Source organism: Puma concolor, chromosome D3 (genome assembly GCF_028749965.1).
Source record: "Puma concolor isolate L17-30 chromosome D3, mPumCon1.1.hap2, whole genome shotgun sequence".
NCBI lineage: Eukaryota > Metazoa > Chordata > Mammalia > Carnivora > Felidae > Puma > Puma concolor.
In genome coordinates this window covers 70,243,398-70,257,209 of record NC_141678.1, presented here as the reverse complement: position 1 = coordinate 70,257,209, position 13,812 = coordinate 70,243,398, and the positions used below count along the sequence as shown (strand labels likewise).

The window sequence follows — 13,812 nt, the reverse complement described above, 5'->3', positions numbered from 1 at the left end:
AAAATTTAACCTTCCCATAAAATATCCACTAACTTTTCTCATGCTTTTAGGCTGATTACAGGATATAAATAGCAAAGTCATTTGGAATGTAATTAGATCTTCGCCTTCACTTCGGGTTAAGGAGGCTTATTTCTGTTATTCTGATGAACCCTAGAGGAAGGGAGCGAGGTCGCCGGAGGCCTGGCCAAGGGCGGGGTGAGGACCGCGCAGACTCAGCTCCTCGGCTCCGGGAGGAAGTTGCGAGCTCCGGCGTCTATGGTCACCATGGTGACGGGACCGACTTCGGCCCCTCCCACCTGCCCCTCACCCTGCAGGGCGCACCATGGCAACCAGACCTCTGCATTGCGGAAGCTGGTCCGGCTGGTCTCCACAGTCGGGAAACCCGCGGCGGAGGCCGCCCCCATCCCGAGGGACTCGAAAATGTACAGCCAGCGATTTGGCATCATACAGCGGGAGGTTAAGGGCCCCACTCCCAAGGTGGTGATCGTGGTAAGCACGGGATGTGTGTGCGGGACCCTACCGCTTTCTGCATTTCCCTGCACTCCAAGCCCAGCCAAGCCCATCCTGGCCCCAGCCGCGGCTCTCATAAGGGGAGCAGGTGCCTGATGTAGTGGGGGTTGAATTTTGAAAGAAGGAAAGATAGGTCATTCACCTAGCTCCTGTACTCTGTCCCTCAACCCACCCCCTCCCGCCCTCGCACCAGTTATATTTAGATTCTGTATTTGTAGAATCACCACTTGGGATACTGAGAGTTTTCAGTCTCCAAGACACCCAAGGGAGGTCTGTCCCCTTGTGATGTGGCGTGTCTGTCACGGAAAGGGTGCTGGGCTGGGGCAGGACAGGAAATCGGGTCTGGGCTGGTGGTGATTCAGCTGTATGCTCTTGGGCTGGTCCTGCATTCCCTGAGGAAATTGTATAAGAAAGGGGGATTGGGCTGTGAGGGATTGTGAGGGGTTATAGTGCCCTTCCTGTACCAACTCCACTGTAACAGAAGTGTCCCTGCAGGCCTGGAAATAGGACGGTTGGTTGCCTCTAAGGCTCTGGTGGTGGTAGGAGGCTAGGCGAATGTTGTGTGCTGCAGAATTTGATGGGTCTTGCTCAGAACCCCAGACACTTGGTCTATGCACCTGGATTCCTTTGTTCCTACAAACTAGTCTCTACAGGCTAGAAAGCCTTCATGTGTAATTCAGCAATTACAGAGGTATATTCTTGAACCCCTGCTGTGTCCACAGCACTGTGGGAGATACAGGGGTAAATACAATGACCCTAGGAGGTTTATTCTTCATTAAAAGTCTGATCCCTGCCTTCCTCTTGCTTATTTTCTAATTACAGAAACAATTTGTTCATTCATAAAACCATTAAAGGCTAACACGATAGATAATCATGTGCTATATTATCTGTGATGGTACTTAATGGAAGAAATATCAGGAATAATGAAGGATGCAGTTTTACTATGCACCACAGTGCACATAGCGTTTCTCAGTCCACTTACAGACCTGCTCCCTCTTCTCTAGGTCCAAGGACTGTAGGTCCTGGGTCTGGAAATCAATAGATTGGAGGCTTCTACAGACTGTAAGTTTCAAAGGGATAATTACATATTTCATGAAGGACAGAAACTGATCTATTCTGGGTTCTGTATCCCAACACAGAGATCAGGGGCTGGGCTATTGTTCGTGTGCCATCACTTGTGATGGGAACCAATAAGGAACAGGAAAAAAAAATATTACCACCAAACCAGAGAAGCAGACCTATTGAATACTTTGAGCTTATAGAAGAATAAAGAGGAAAAGGGAGAAATCAGAGTTGTGCATCTCAGATGTCAGAGTGTGATAAGAAGCGTGGATGTTAGAGATTGCAGAGTTTCGGTGGGGGAAGAATTAAAGCCGCCAGAGATGAGACTTGATGCTAAACAATTCCTCCAGGAGAAAGCCATAAATGATATAACATCTGAAGTAATGGAGAAGTAAAGGAGCAGTTATTTGGTGAGTGCTGCTGAGGGACCCAATTACTTAATTCTCAAAATAGTTTCTTAGGAGCGCATTTATTTTGCTCATTTTGACAGGTGAGAAAACTGAGACTCAGATTAAGTACCTTGTTCAAATTCATAGAGTTATAATGGGTAGAGGCCAGAATCAAATTTAGGCTGTAAAACATTGTTTTTTAAGACATATAAACTATAAACTCTATTGTTAGAAACTGTAATTGAACATGTTACAGTAACAAAAGACTTCAGTGACCTTGGAAACACAAAGTAGTTTTTTTAAATATAATTTATTGTCAAATTGGCTTCGATACAACACCTAGTGCTCATCCCAACAACAAGGTAGTTATTAAACCCTATGTTCTTCTGCCTTTAGCATGGTTTAGAGTTGCAGTGTCCAATATGGTAGCCACTAGCCACAATGGCTTTTAAGCACTTGAAATGTGCCTGCAGTCACATGTTGAAATGACAATATTTTGAATTTATTGGTTAAATAAAATACATTATTAAAATTAACTTCCCGTTTCTTTTTACTTTCTAAAATGCAGCTACTAGAAAATGTTGAACTATAGATTTGTTTTACATTATATTTCTGTTAAGCAGTATGGATATTGAGTAATGCTGAGACTGTGCATGGATTGGTATCACCTTGTTAGAGAACTCCAGGTCATATCTTACTCATCCAGACACTGGGCCCTTCCTGACTACCGAGTCCTATACAGGATACCCCAAACCTTGAAAGGTTTACCAATCCCTGGCTACTGCTAAGGGTGTTTCCCACCACGCTTCACGTCCATTCTCCTTTTCAGTCAACATGTACTTCAGAGCCAGGCTCCTGCTCTGACAACTCAAGATAATTGATTCTTGGTGACTTTGGTGCTAGGTTCTCAGCCCATAAGTCTACTGGGAGCCTGAGTTCCTGTGTATATCCTGCCCAAGGTGTAGTCTTGACTCTGCTCTACTTTATTATCACTGAATCTGTATTCATAAAGTGTCATATATATTAGAGAACAGTAGTTTGCTAATTAAGTGGCTCTAGGCTGTAAATAGTTCTGATATGGATTAGCTATCTACCATGATGTAACCTCCAACATCATCTGTCTCCAACCCATCTCAGACCTGTCTTATCTTGTTCAACTGAATTTAGGTACCTGTATGTGTACCTTGAACCCTGAACCTTTCATCAAGTTATCTGCAAGTGTTGATTTTCTTTTCTCAGGAGACTCCTTTACCAAGACCTAACACTAGTATTCTGGTAATCCCAACAGTGATGTTCTAAGTGTAAATTAGCAAATTGACTTTCTGCCTTATGAGTAAGAATTTTGATACTTGCAAATCAGTATCCCAGAGTCTCACTATTCATCTAAGGTTGACTTGCTAAATATGGCTGAAAATACAAAGCTCAAGACAGTGGATTTCATGATGGCACCAGGAGGAGCAGAAATTGCATCAAGCCCACCCAGAAAGCTTTCCTTTCTCTCTTCTTTCCTTCACCTTTCACACTGAGAACCAGTGGTGGTAAGGCATTGTGCTCAAAGCTAGGAATATAGAAATGAGAAAGATAGTCCATGTGATTTTATAAAATGTATCAATATGTATTCAAAATGATGTATGTATTTCCAACTCTTTAGTGGAAGTTTGTGTAAAAGAATATAGAAATTTAAGTTATTCCAAAATGTCAGGAGCACTGCCCTTACATTGGGCACAATAGAAACAATAATAAAGCTTTGCCATCAGTTTTTTCCCCCTTTTTTCTCTTCTCTTTTCCCCTTCCCTCCTTCCTTACCTTCCTTTCTTCTTAGTGGAGGGTGTTTTGTTTTTGTTTCTTTTTATTGTCACAACTCATTAGAGAGAGTAGCCTCTTCTAGTTGAAAGTATTTTGATGGTAACTATGTTGTCTACCCATGGAAAACAATGCAGGACAGTGGGGGGCAAGATGAAGGTTACGAACTAAAAGATCTCTAATTCTTATTCTATTTAGGTTCACCCTGAGTATTTAAAGACTATTACAGCACTTAATGTTTCTGAGTTTGACTAAATAATCTCTAGAGTCCTGCTCAAAGTTTTAACTTCATAATTCCATGAACTTTTACTCAAAAGGCTCTTAAGAAATATTTGAGACTGATTTGATGACATTGTAAGTATAGGCTTCAAAGAATCAAGTTAAACCTTAGGCACTTGAGCTCTTTGTGGTTGTAGCCAGTTGCATTACTTTGATATACCCAATTTTATTTAGTATTGGTGGAGATCATGATTAATTGAAAATATGCAATTGATTTTTGATCGATTGTGAGTGATTATTATTTATTTTCAGAGAGCTAAGCCTCCTAAAGTTCAAGGGGCTGAGCAAATTCTGCAAAGAATCCAACGCAGCCATCAGAAACATCATGCTATCTTGGCTTCCATTAAGTCAAAGGAGCGGGATCGCTTGAAAGTTGACTGGGACCAGCACAATGATCACAAATTTGTGGACAGTCTTGTGAAAGCAAGAATCAAGGATGCCATGCAAGGTTTTATCATCAACACTGAAGAAAGACGAAATAAGTAAGGTTCAAAAAAATGGTGCTTCAGACTATAAAACAATCCCAAAACCTTAACATGAGATTGACCAAAAATCAAGTGAATTTTTAAAGTAAGGATCATGGCTGAAATATTCATATCTCTACTAAATCAATAGCTACTGCTTGTTTGTATTTTCATTTGTGATAACCCACATTTGATAGAAAGCAAAATAATGTGTTGTTTAATATTGTTACTTTAATTAAAATCTGTTTATATTCTTTTGCTGAAGATGTACATTATGTATCTAATTTGTATGTGATCAAATAAAATATGGCAAATGTCAGTCTGTTTATTGCGTTAAATGGTAACTAGTATTATTTTATAGAAAACTACAATGATCTTTTCCTTGCAAAATTTATGACGAAATATGTGCTTTGGGAATCAAATAATCAGTTGGTAAAATGGTCCCTGTGGCATGACAGTTTTAATTTTTTTGTAATTTTCTTTCAGGCTACGTGAACTTTTAGCCTCAGAAGAAAATGGGTATTTTACTGAAATGCGGTTGCAAGAAGAAACAATTGAGGAGAAAAAAGATAGAATGAGAGATAAAACCAGATTATTGAAAGAGAAGAAAGAAAAAGAGAGACAGGATTTTGTGACTGAAAAACTAGACCAGCAATTCAGGTAATGATACAGAAAAACACACACAGAATCTGAAGTTGTATGAAAAACTGATTTACGAATGCTAATTTATGGCAAAGTATGGCCTTAAGATGGTATACACAGTAGTTGTGCCTCTAAGTCTTGGTAATTATACACATCATTGGATGGTGCAGGCACTGAGGGTTTACTGTTGTTTTGTAGTGAGAATGCTTAGGACCTACTGAGTTAGTAAATTATAAGTATTTAATATAGTGTTATTGTCTATAGTCATAATACTGTACATTAGATCTTCAGAACTTATTTATTCATCTTATAACTGGAAGCTTGTGTCCTTTGATCAACATTTCCTCATTTTTCCCACCTCTGCTCCCTGGGAACCACCACACCTTTCTACTCTGTATGCATTCAACCATTTTTTTTTTTTTTTTTAATTGAGAATACAATATTGCTCTTTCTCTGGCCTAACCCACTGAATAGTGTCATCCAGGTTCATCTATGTTGTCTCAAGTGGTAGGATTTCCTTTTTTATGTTGAATAATATTCCATTTTATATATGTATGTGTATATACTTAGATATGTGTGTGTATGTATAATCTATATATATGGCATATATGTCACACATTTTATTTATCCATTCACATATCACTAGACACTTAGGATGTTTCCATATCTTGACTATTGTGAATAATGCTGCAATGAACATGAGAGTGCAGATATCGAGATACTGATTTTATTTCCTTTGGATATATGCCCAGAAGTGGGATTGCTGGATCATATGGTAGTTCTATTTTTAGTTTTTTTAGGAATCTCTATACTGTTTTTCATAATAGCTGTACAAATTTATATTCCCACCAATACAGAGGTTTCCTTTTCTCTACACCCTTGCCAACATTTGTCATCACTTGTCTTTTTGATTGATAATAGCTATCCTAACAGGTGTGAGGTGATATCTCATTGTGGTGTTGATTTGCATTTCCCTGGTAATTAGTAATGTCAAGTACCTTTTCATGTACTTCTTGGTCATCATTTGTATGTCTTCTCTGGAAAAATGTCTATTCAGGTTCTTGGCTCATTTTTTAATCGGGTTTTTGGGGGGCTACTGAGCTGTTTGAGTTCCTTATATATTTTTATTTTATTTTATTTTTATTTTTATTATTTTTTTAAGGTTATTTATTTTGGGAGACAGAGACTGAGTGCAAGCAGGGAAGGGGCAGAGAGCAAGGGAGAGAGAGAGAATCACAAGCAGGCACCACACTGTCAGTGTGGAGCCTGATGCGGGGCTCTAAATCACTAACTTTGAGATCATGGACCTGAGCCGAAATCAAAAGAGTAAGATGCTTAACTGACTGAGCCACCCAGGTGCCCCATCCTTATATATTTTGGATATTAATCCTTTAACAGATACATAGTTTGAAAGTATCCCATGATTGCCTTTTCATTTTGTTGGTTGTTTTCTGTGCAGAAGCTTTTTAGTTTAATGTGGTCCCACCTGTTTATTTTTGCTTTTGTTACCATTCCTTTAGGTGTCATATCCAAAAAATCATGCCAAGACCAATGTCAAGGTGATTTTTCCCTATATTTTTGCCTATGTGTTTTACAGTTAACAGATTTATGTTTAAGTCTTTAATCCATTTTGAGTTCATTTTTATGAATGGTATATATAGTAGTCCAATTTTATTCTTTTTCATAAGGATATCCAGTTTTCCGAAGACTATTTATGAAGAGACTATTCAATAGTGTGTAATACTTCCAGCTTTGTTCTTTTTTATCAATGTTGCTTTGGCTATCTTGATAGCCAATGGCACAGGGACCGTTTATCAAGATTGATTTGCTTCTTTTGTGGTTCCATCTGAAATTTTGGATTATTTTTTCTATTTCTGTGAAAAATTTCATTGGAATTTTGGCAGGGATTGCATTAACTCTGTAGATCACTGCATAGCATGGACGTTTTACCGATATTGATTCTTACAGGACGCCTGGGTGACTCAGTCAGTTGAGCATCCTACTTCAGCTCTGGTCATGATCTCGCAGTCTGTGAGTTCGAACCCGTGTCGGGCTCTGTGCTGACAGCTCAGAGCCTGGAGCCTGCTTCGGATTCTGTGTCTCCCTCTCTCTCTGCCCCTCCCCTGCTCATGCTGTCTCTTTCTATCGAAACTAAATAAAACATTAAAAAAAATTAAAAAAAACAATATTGATTCTTACAATCCAAGGACAAATGATATCTTTCCACCTATTTCTGTCTTCTTCTTCTTTTTTTTTTTTTTTTTATCAATGTCTTACAGTTTTCAGTGTATTAATCTTTAACCTCCTTGGTAAAATGTTTTCCTAAATATTGTGTTGTTTTTGATGCTTTTTTCAAGTGGGTTGTTTTCTTAACTTCTCTTTCAGATAGTTCATTTTTAGTGTATAGAAATTGCAACTAATTTCTGTATGTTTTCATATCCTGCAATATTACTGAACTTATTGATTAGTTCTAACAGTTTTTTGGTTGAGTCTTTAGTGTTTTCTATATATAAGATCATGTCATGTGCAGACAGTTTTAGTTCTTTTCCATTTTGGATGCCTTTTATTTATTTTTCTTGCCTAATTGCTCTAGCTAGAACCTCCAGTACTAAGTTGAATAAAAGTGGCAAGAGTGGGCCCCCTTATCTCATTCCTGATTTCAGAGGAAGAGCCTTCAACTTTCTACCATTGAGTATGAAGTGAGCAGGGAGCTTCTCATATATGGCCTTTATTGTGGTGAGCTACATTCTTTCTGTACCTAGTTTGTTGAGAGTTTTTATCATGAAAGTATGTTGAATTTTTCAGTTGCTTTTTCTGCAGCTATTGTGATTATCTTATAATTTTTATCCTTCATTTTGTTAATGTGGTGCATCACATTTATTGATTTGTATATATTGAACCATCCTTACATTCTAGGGATAAATCCCACTTGATCATGGTGTATGATCCTTTTTTTTTTAAGTTAATTTATTTATTTTGAGACAGAGAGAGAGCAAGAGAGAGTGAAGGGGAAGGGGTAGAGAGAGAGGGAGAGACTCCTAAGAAGAGCCTGATGCAGGGCTTAATCCCATGAACCGTGAGGTCACAACCTGAACTGAAATCAAGGGTTGGATGCTTAACCAACTGAGCTACCCAGGTACCCTAGTAGATCCTTTTAATGTGCTATTAAATTTGGTTTACTAGTATTTTGTTGCGAATTTTTGCATCTATGTTTATCAGGGATATTGGCCTGTAATTTCCTTTTCTTGTAGTGTCCATGTCTGGTTTTGGTGGTAGGGTAATGCTGGTCTCATAAAATGCATTTGGAAGTGTTCTCTCTTCTTCAATTTTTTGGAAGCTTTTGAGAAGGATTGGTATTAATTCTTCTTTAAAAGTTTGGTAGAATTCACCAATGAAGCCATCTAGTCCTGGGATTTTATTTACTGGGAGATTTTTGATTAGTGATTCAATCCCTGAGCTCTTATTGATCTTTTCAGATTTTGTATTTCTTCATGATTCAGTCTTTTTTTCTTTTTCTTTTTACATTTATTTATTTTTGAGAAACAGAGTGAGAGAAGGCATGAGCAGGGGAGGGGCACAGAGAGAAGGAGACACAGAATCCGAAGCAGGCTCCAGGCTCTGAGCATAGCGGTCAGCACAGAGCCTGATGCGGGGCTCGAACCCATGAACTGTGAGATCATGACCTAAGCCGAAGTTGGACGCTCAACCAACTGAGCCACCCAGGCACCCCTTCATGATTCAGTCTTGATAGGTTTATGTGTTTAGGAATTTGTCCATTTTTCCCAGGCTATCTAATTTGTTGGTTTGGAATTGTTCATAGTAGTCTTCCATGATCCTTTGTGTTTTTGTAGGATCAGTTGTAATGTCTCCTCTTTCATTTCTGATTTTACTTATTTGAGTCTTCTCTCTTTTTTTCTTAGTCAAGTTACAGGTTTGTCGATTTTGTTAATTTTTGCAAGAAACCAAATCTTAGTTTGATTGATTTTTTTTTCTATCATTTTGCTAGTGTCCATTTTATTTGTTTCTGCTCTAATCTTTGTTATTTCCTTTCTTCTGGTAACTTTGGGAATAGTTTGTTGTTTTTCTAGTTCCTTGAAGTAAAGTTATATTGTTTACTTGAGACTTTTTTCTTACTATAGGTGTTTATTGCTCTAAAATTCCCTCTTTAAACTGCTTTTGCTACATCCTGTAGGTCTGGTATGTTGCATTTCCATTTTCATTTGTTTCAAGATATTTTTTGATTTTCCTTTTTATTCTTTGACTCATTGGTTGGTTGTTCAGAAGTGTGTTGTTTAGTTTCCACATTATTTGTTAGTTTTCCAACTTTCGTCCTGTTATTAATTTCTAGTTTCATACCATTGTAGTAAGAAATGATGCTTGATAAGATTTCAGTCTTTTTTTTTGTGACCTAGCATATGATATATCCTAGAGAGTATTCCATGTATTCTTGAGAAGAATGTATTCTGCTGCTGTTGGATAGACTGTTCTATGTATGTCTATGAGTTCCATTTGATCTAGAGTGTACTTAAGTCTCATGTTTCCTTATTGATTTTCTGTCTGGATGATCTATGCACTGTTGAAAGTGGAGTATTGCAGTCCTTTACTATTGCTGCATTGCTACAGTTTCTCCCTTCGAATCTGTTAATATTTGTTTAATATATTTAGGTGTTACCTGTATATATATTTATAATTGTTATATCCTTTTGATATGTAAGGACCATCTTTGTCTTTTTTTTTTTTTACAGCTTTTGAGTTAAAATTTATTTTGTCTAATGGAAGTATAGCCATCTCTTCTCTTTTTGTTTCTGCTTGCATGGAATATCTTTTTCCATTCCTTCATTTTGAGCCTTTATGTGTCCTTAAAGCTGAAGTGAGTGTTTTGCAAGCAGCATATATATGGATCTTGTTTTCTTTCTGTTCAGCCACTCTGGATACTTTCAAATTTCCTGTCTTCGAGTTCTCAGATTTTTTATTCCACTTGATCAAATCTGGTGTTGATGCCCTCTCTTGCATTTTTCATTTCATCCATTGTGTTCTTTAGCTCCAGAATTTCTGTTTGGTCCTTTTTTATGATTTCTGTCTCTGTTGAAACTCTCATTTTGTTCATGTGTTGTTTTCCTGATTTTGTTGAATTGTCTGTGTTGTCTTGTAGCTCACCGAGCTTTAAAACAATTATTTTGAATTTTTTGTCTTTAGGATTGCTTACTGGAAAATTATTGTGTTCCTTTGATGGTGTCATTTTTTCTTGTTTTTTTTTTTTGTGTGTGTGTGTGTTCCTTGAAGTCTCTTGTGGCTCTTTTCACATCTTGAAAACAGTTACCTCCTCCAGTCTTTACTGGATTGCTTCAGGATAAGTATACCTTCACAGGCTGGCCCAGCTAAGAATTCTAAGGCTTTCTCAGACCTTTTTACAGATGTGCCTACTCCATACTTTTTGTTCTTTCTTTTGGGGAGAGGATTCTCTCAGTCCTGCAAAGCTAGGCCGGGTGCTGAGAGACTCCTGTTTGTTTTTCCTAGTATGGCACCCCAAAATGCCTAAATTTGTGCATCTTCTCCCAATCCCACAGAATTGGGCCAGCTTTCTGTACATGCCAGCTAGCCATCTGCAAAGGCCCACACTCAACATCCAGTGGAGCACAAGTAGGAAGCTGGCCACAGGGGGTATGCCGTGGAGTATCCGGGGTGTTTGTGGCTCAGCTGGAGGGTCTGCAGGCAAGCTGTCCCCAGCAGTTCATGGGCAGGCTTTCTGATGGAGTCCATGTGGCAGTTAGGTGGCTCCGCATCCCATGATGATTTCCAGACCCTGGTTGCTGTGCTCCTCGCCTCTTTCAAGCCCTCAGCCGTGCACCTCATTATTTGGGGTGAGGCAAGAAAGAAATGGGCCACTTGGGGGAAGTCACATGCTCGCTCGTGTGTTTTCACTTTCCCCTGTAAGAGAAATCATGGACTGAGGGGTGTCTGTCTTGGCACTGAGTTCTGCTACCTTGGGGGAGAGGTGACAAGGATAAAATGAAGCTGTTCTTACTCTCTTCAATGTGTCTATTACCAGATTTTTGTCTCTAGTGGTATGCCATAACTTCTCCGCCAGACTCCTGGACTCCCACAAAGGTACTCTCAAACTACCAAAATTGATGGTTTTTAAGGGGATAACAGTAGAAAATTGCTATTCGACCACATTGCTCATGTCCACTCATGCAGGTACTGAGTTGGTGTAAGTACTGTACTCTAACGTTCTGTTCTTGTCTCCCAATTAGAATGGAAGTACCAAGTGAGATTCTGTTACTGAATTTTAGATATTAATCTCAGACATTCTATTGGCAGAAAGTTCCTGTCCCAGGAAGTCTTTGGTAGAGTTGAGTTTTCCCCTAGTGCTGTAGTCTCTACCTGTGCAGAATGTATGCTTGGTTCCCTGTTCTTTATTGTTTACTTGACTGGCCTCTTGGTCCTCGGAATCTTAACCTTAACTTTTGATCCACTTCCTGACCCAGACTCACAGTGACTCTCAGTTTTCAGATCTCTGGTCTTCACTATACGCACTCCAATCCTGTGGTTGTCTTCATCAGCCCTTTTTGTTTTGCTTTTTCCCTTTTGGGAATACCCTGAATTTATACTCTCATTTCAGACCAATACTCTAGTTACAGAGGGAAAATTTGAATGGAACTACCTGAGATGATTTATATCATGAAGAGCTTGACGAAGGCTTTTAATTTCACAAAGTGTGAGAGATTCCTTCCTTCTAAAGCAAAGGTATACTAAAAAGTCTCAATGTGTTGTATTCCTTCTTAGATCTACAACTCTTAGAGCAAGAGCACATTTATATATTTATAATTTCATTATATGTGTAATTCCTCAGTTATATTTTCAGTGGCTCTAATAATGCCTTCTAAGAGTGTGCATCAAGAATTACCATTATGTATCTCAGGATGGTGTGTTCATTTTGCCCCCTTTTTTTCATTCATGTCTCTTAATATAGTGATGATCACATGATGTGACCCATGGAATGCCCCCAATTATCCACTTTATCAGTCTCTTAATTTTGGAGTAACTGATTAAGACTTTTATCTTCAGAAGGAATTTTTAAAGTTCAAGTATCACCCGGCAATGCTTAAAACATAGCCATTATCATTTAATAATTAAATAATTGATTTCTGGGCCCCTACTTTGTGCCAGGTTCTGGGATTGAATAATAGACTGATTGGCTTCACACAAAAACAAATGTCACTTAGGCTATCAGGTCACCAAATGTGAGTGGGGCAGCTTGTGTATCATGTAACTCTGGATTTGGGAACAGAGTAATGTAACAAAGTAACAAAACGAAGTTAATGTAAACCCCGAATTAAAGTCTAGCACAATTCAAAAGGAATGTAAGAGTTCATTTTTCACAGCATGCAGAATTGGAGCCAATGAGAAATCCAAAGGTCAACAGGTGTGAGAAAACAGCAAAACCAGGCATGTAGAGAGATCAAAACATGGTTTCAGAGGCAAGGCTTTTGCCATCTCCTCTCTCTCTGCCATGAAGTTGCTGTTAATCATAGAGACTGCCCTAAATCCTCCTGGTAGAAGCCTAGAGGACAAGTAAGCTAATTCAGTGGGGAGTTCATACAGATCACAGATACAGCTGTGCCAACAGAGTAAATTAAACTGCTCACACTGGAGGGAATGGCAAGTTCCAGGGCTTAGGGACCTGCTGGAGGAGGGCAGTGAAGAAAACCAGAGTGGTAGTAATGCATATGTCCAGAAGGGACTTGCTGCTTTCCTCATCTAGCATATAGGTGACTTGAGTTCCACAGATATTAATTTTCTTGAGTCTTCAAGCTTGTAGTAACCAAGACAGGATTAGACTTGGATTTTCTAGCCTGTGTAAAGTATAGCCTCACGCCTTGTCCTTGATAGGACTTGGACACTCCCTACCGGCTTCTGGAGGGGAAGATGCAGGGAGGGACAAAGGGGACACTAGCAAATGAATTTCAATGGAACATTCATATATTTTCCACTCCTTGGTGAATGCTTCTGAACACAGTAAGGACAATGAGGTTCAAAAGTGGTTTGGGCTGTTAAAATACCTATCAATTTGGTAACATCTTACAGATTTCATAGACAAATCTTGTATAACTAAGTGTATAGCTTCACAGAGAAGTTGTACAACTTGCTAGTTAGATAAGTTGTTATCTTTTTGAAGAAACAGTTATATCCTACAGCTTTATAATTTATCTGAAAACAAATTGTTTATAGTGCTTTTAACATAATACTGCCAACTCTTTAATACAGACCATCAAACATAGTTTTCATTCATTATGACAGTGAAGGGTCAGGGTTAAATTTTGACCAAGGATGCTAAATCAGGCCCCATTATTGAAAATTTAAGTGGAGCTTTAACACATATATGGAGCAAGATGAAATTACTCCCCCTCCTCCACTGCCTTCTCCTCTGCCTCCTTTTTATATTCCATTGTATGAATATGCCACAACGTATTTGTTCATTTTCCAGACAATGGGCATTTCGGTTATTTCCAGTTTGGGACTCTTAAGAATAAAGCTGCTATGAACATGCTTGTACTTGTCTTTGGTGGACATGTGACCCATTTGATTGGGTCATTTTTAGTGTTCTTATTCTTCCAAACAGAGACATTATTTTCAGTAATAATTAAATGAATAATAATAAG

At 38.6% G+C, this 13,812-nt stretch overlaps 1 protein-coding gene across 1 annotated transcript in view; it reads left to right on the top strand.

The window, feature by feature from the left end:
* Window positions 1–263: 263 nt before the first annotated feature.
* CFAP53 (cilia and flagella associated protein 53) overlaps window positions 264–13,812 on the top strand; it is a 34,788-nt gene continuing 21,239 nt past the window's right edge. Inside the window, exons 1-3 of the mRNA XM_025931368.2 lie at window positions 264–489; window positions 4,296–4,525; window positions 4,994–5,167. Of these exons, the coding sequence (XP_025787153.2) occupies window positions 265–489; window positions 4,296–4,525; window positions 4,994–5,167 (629 nt within the window). The 5' untranslated portion in view covers window position 264. The remainder of the gene's footprint in view (window positions 490–4,295; window positions 4,526–4,993; window positions 5,168–13,812) is intronic.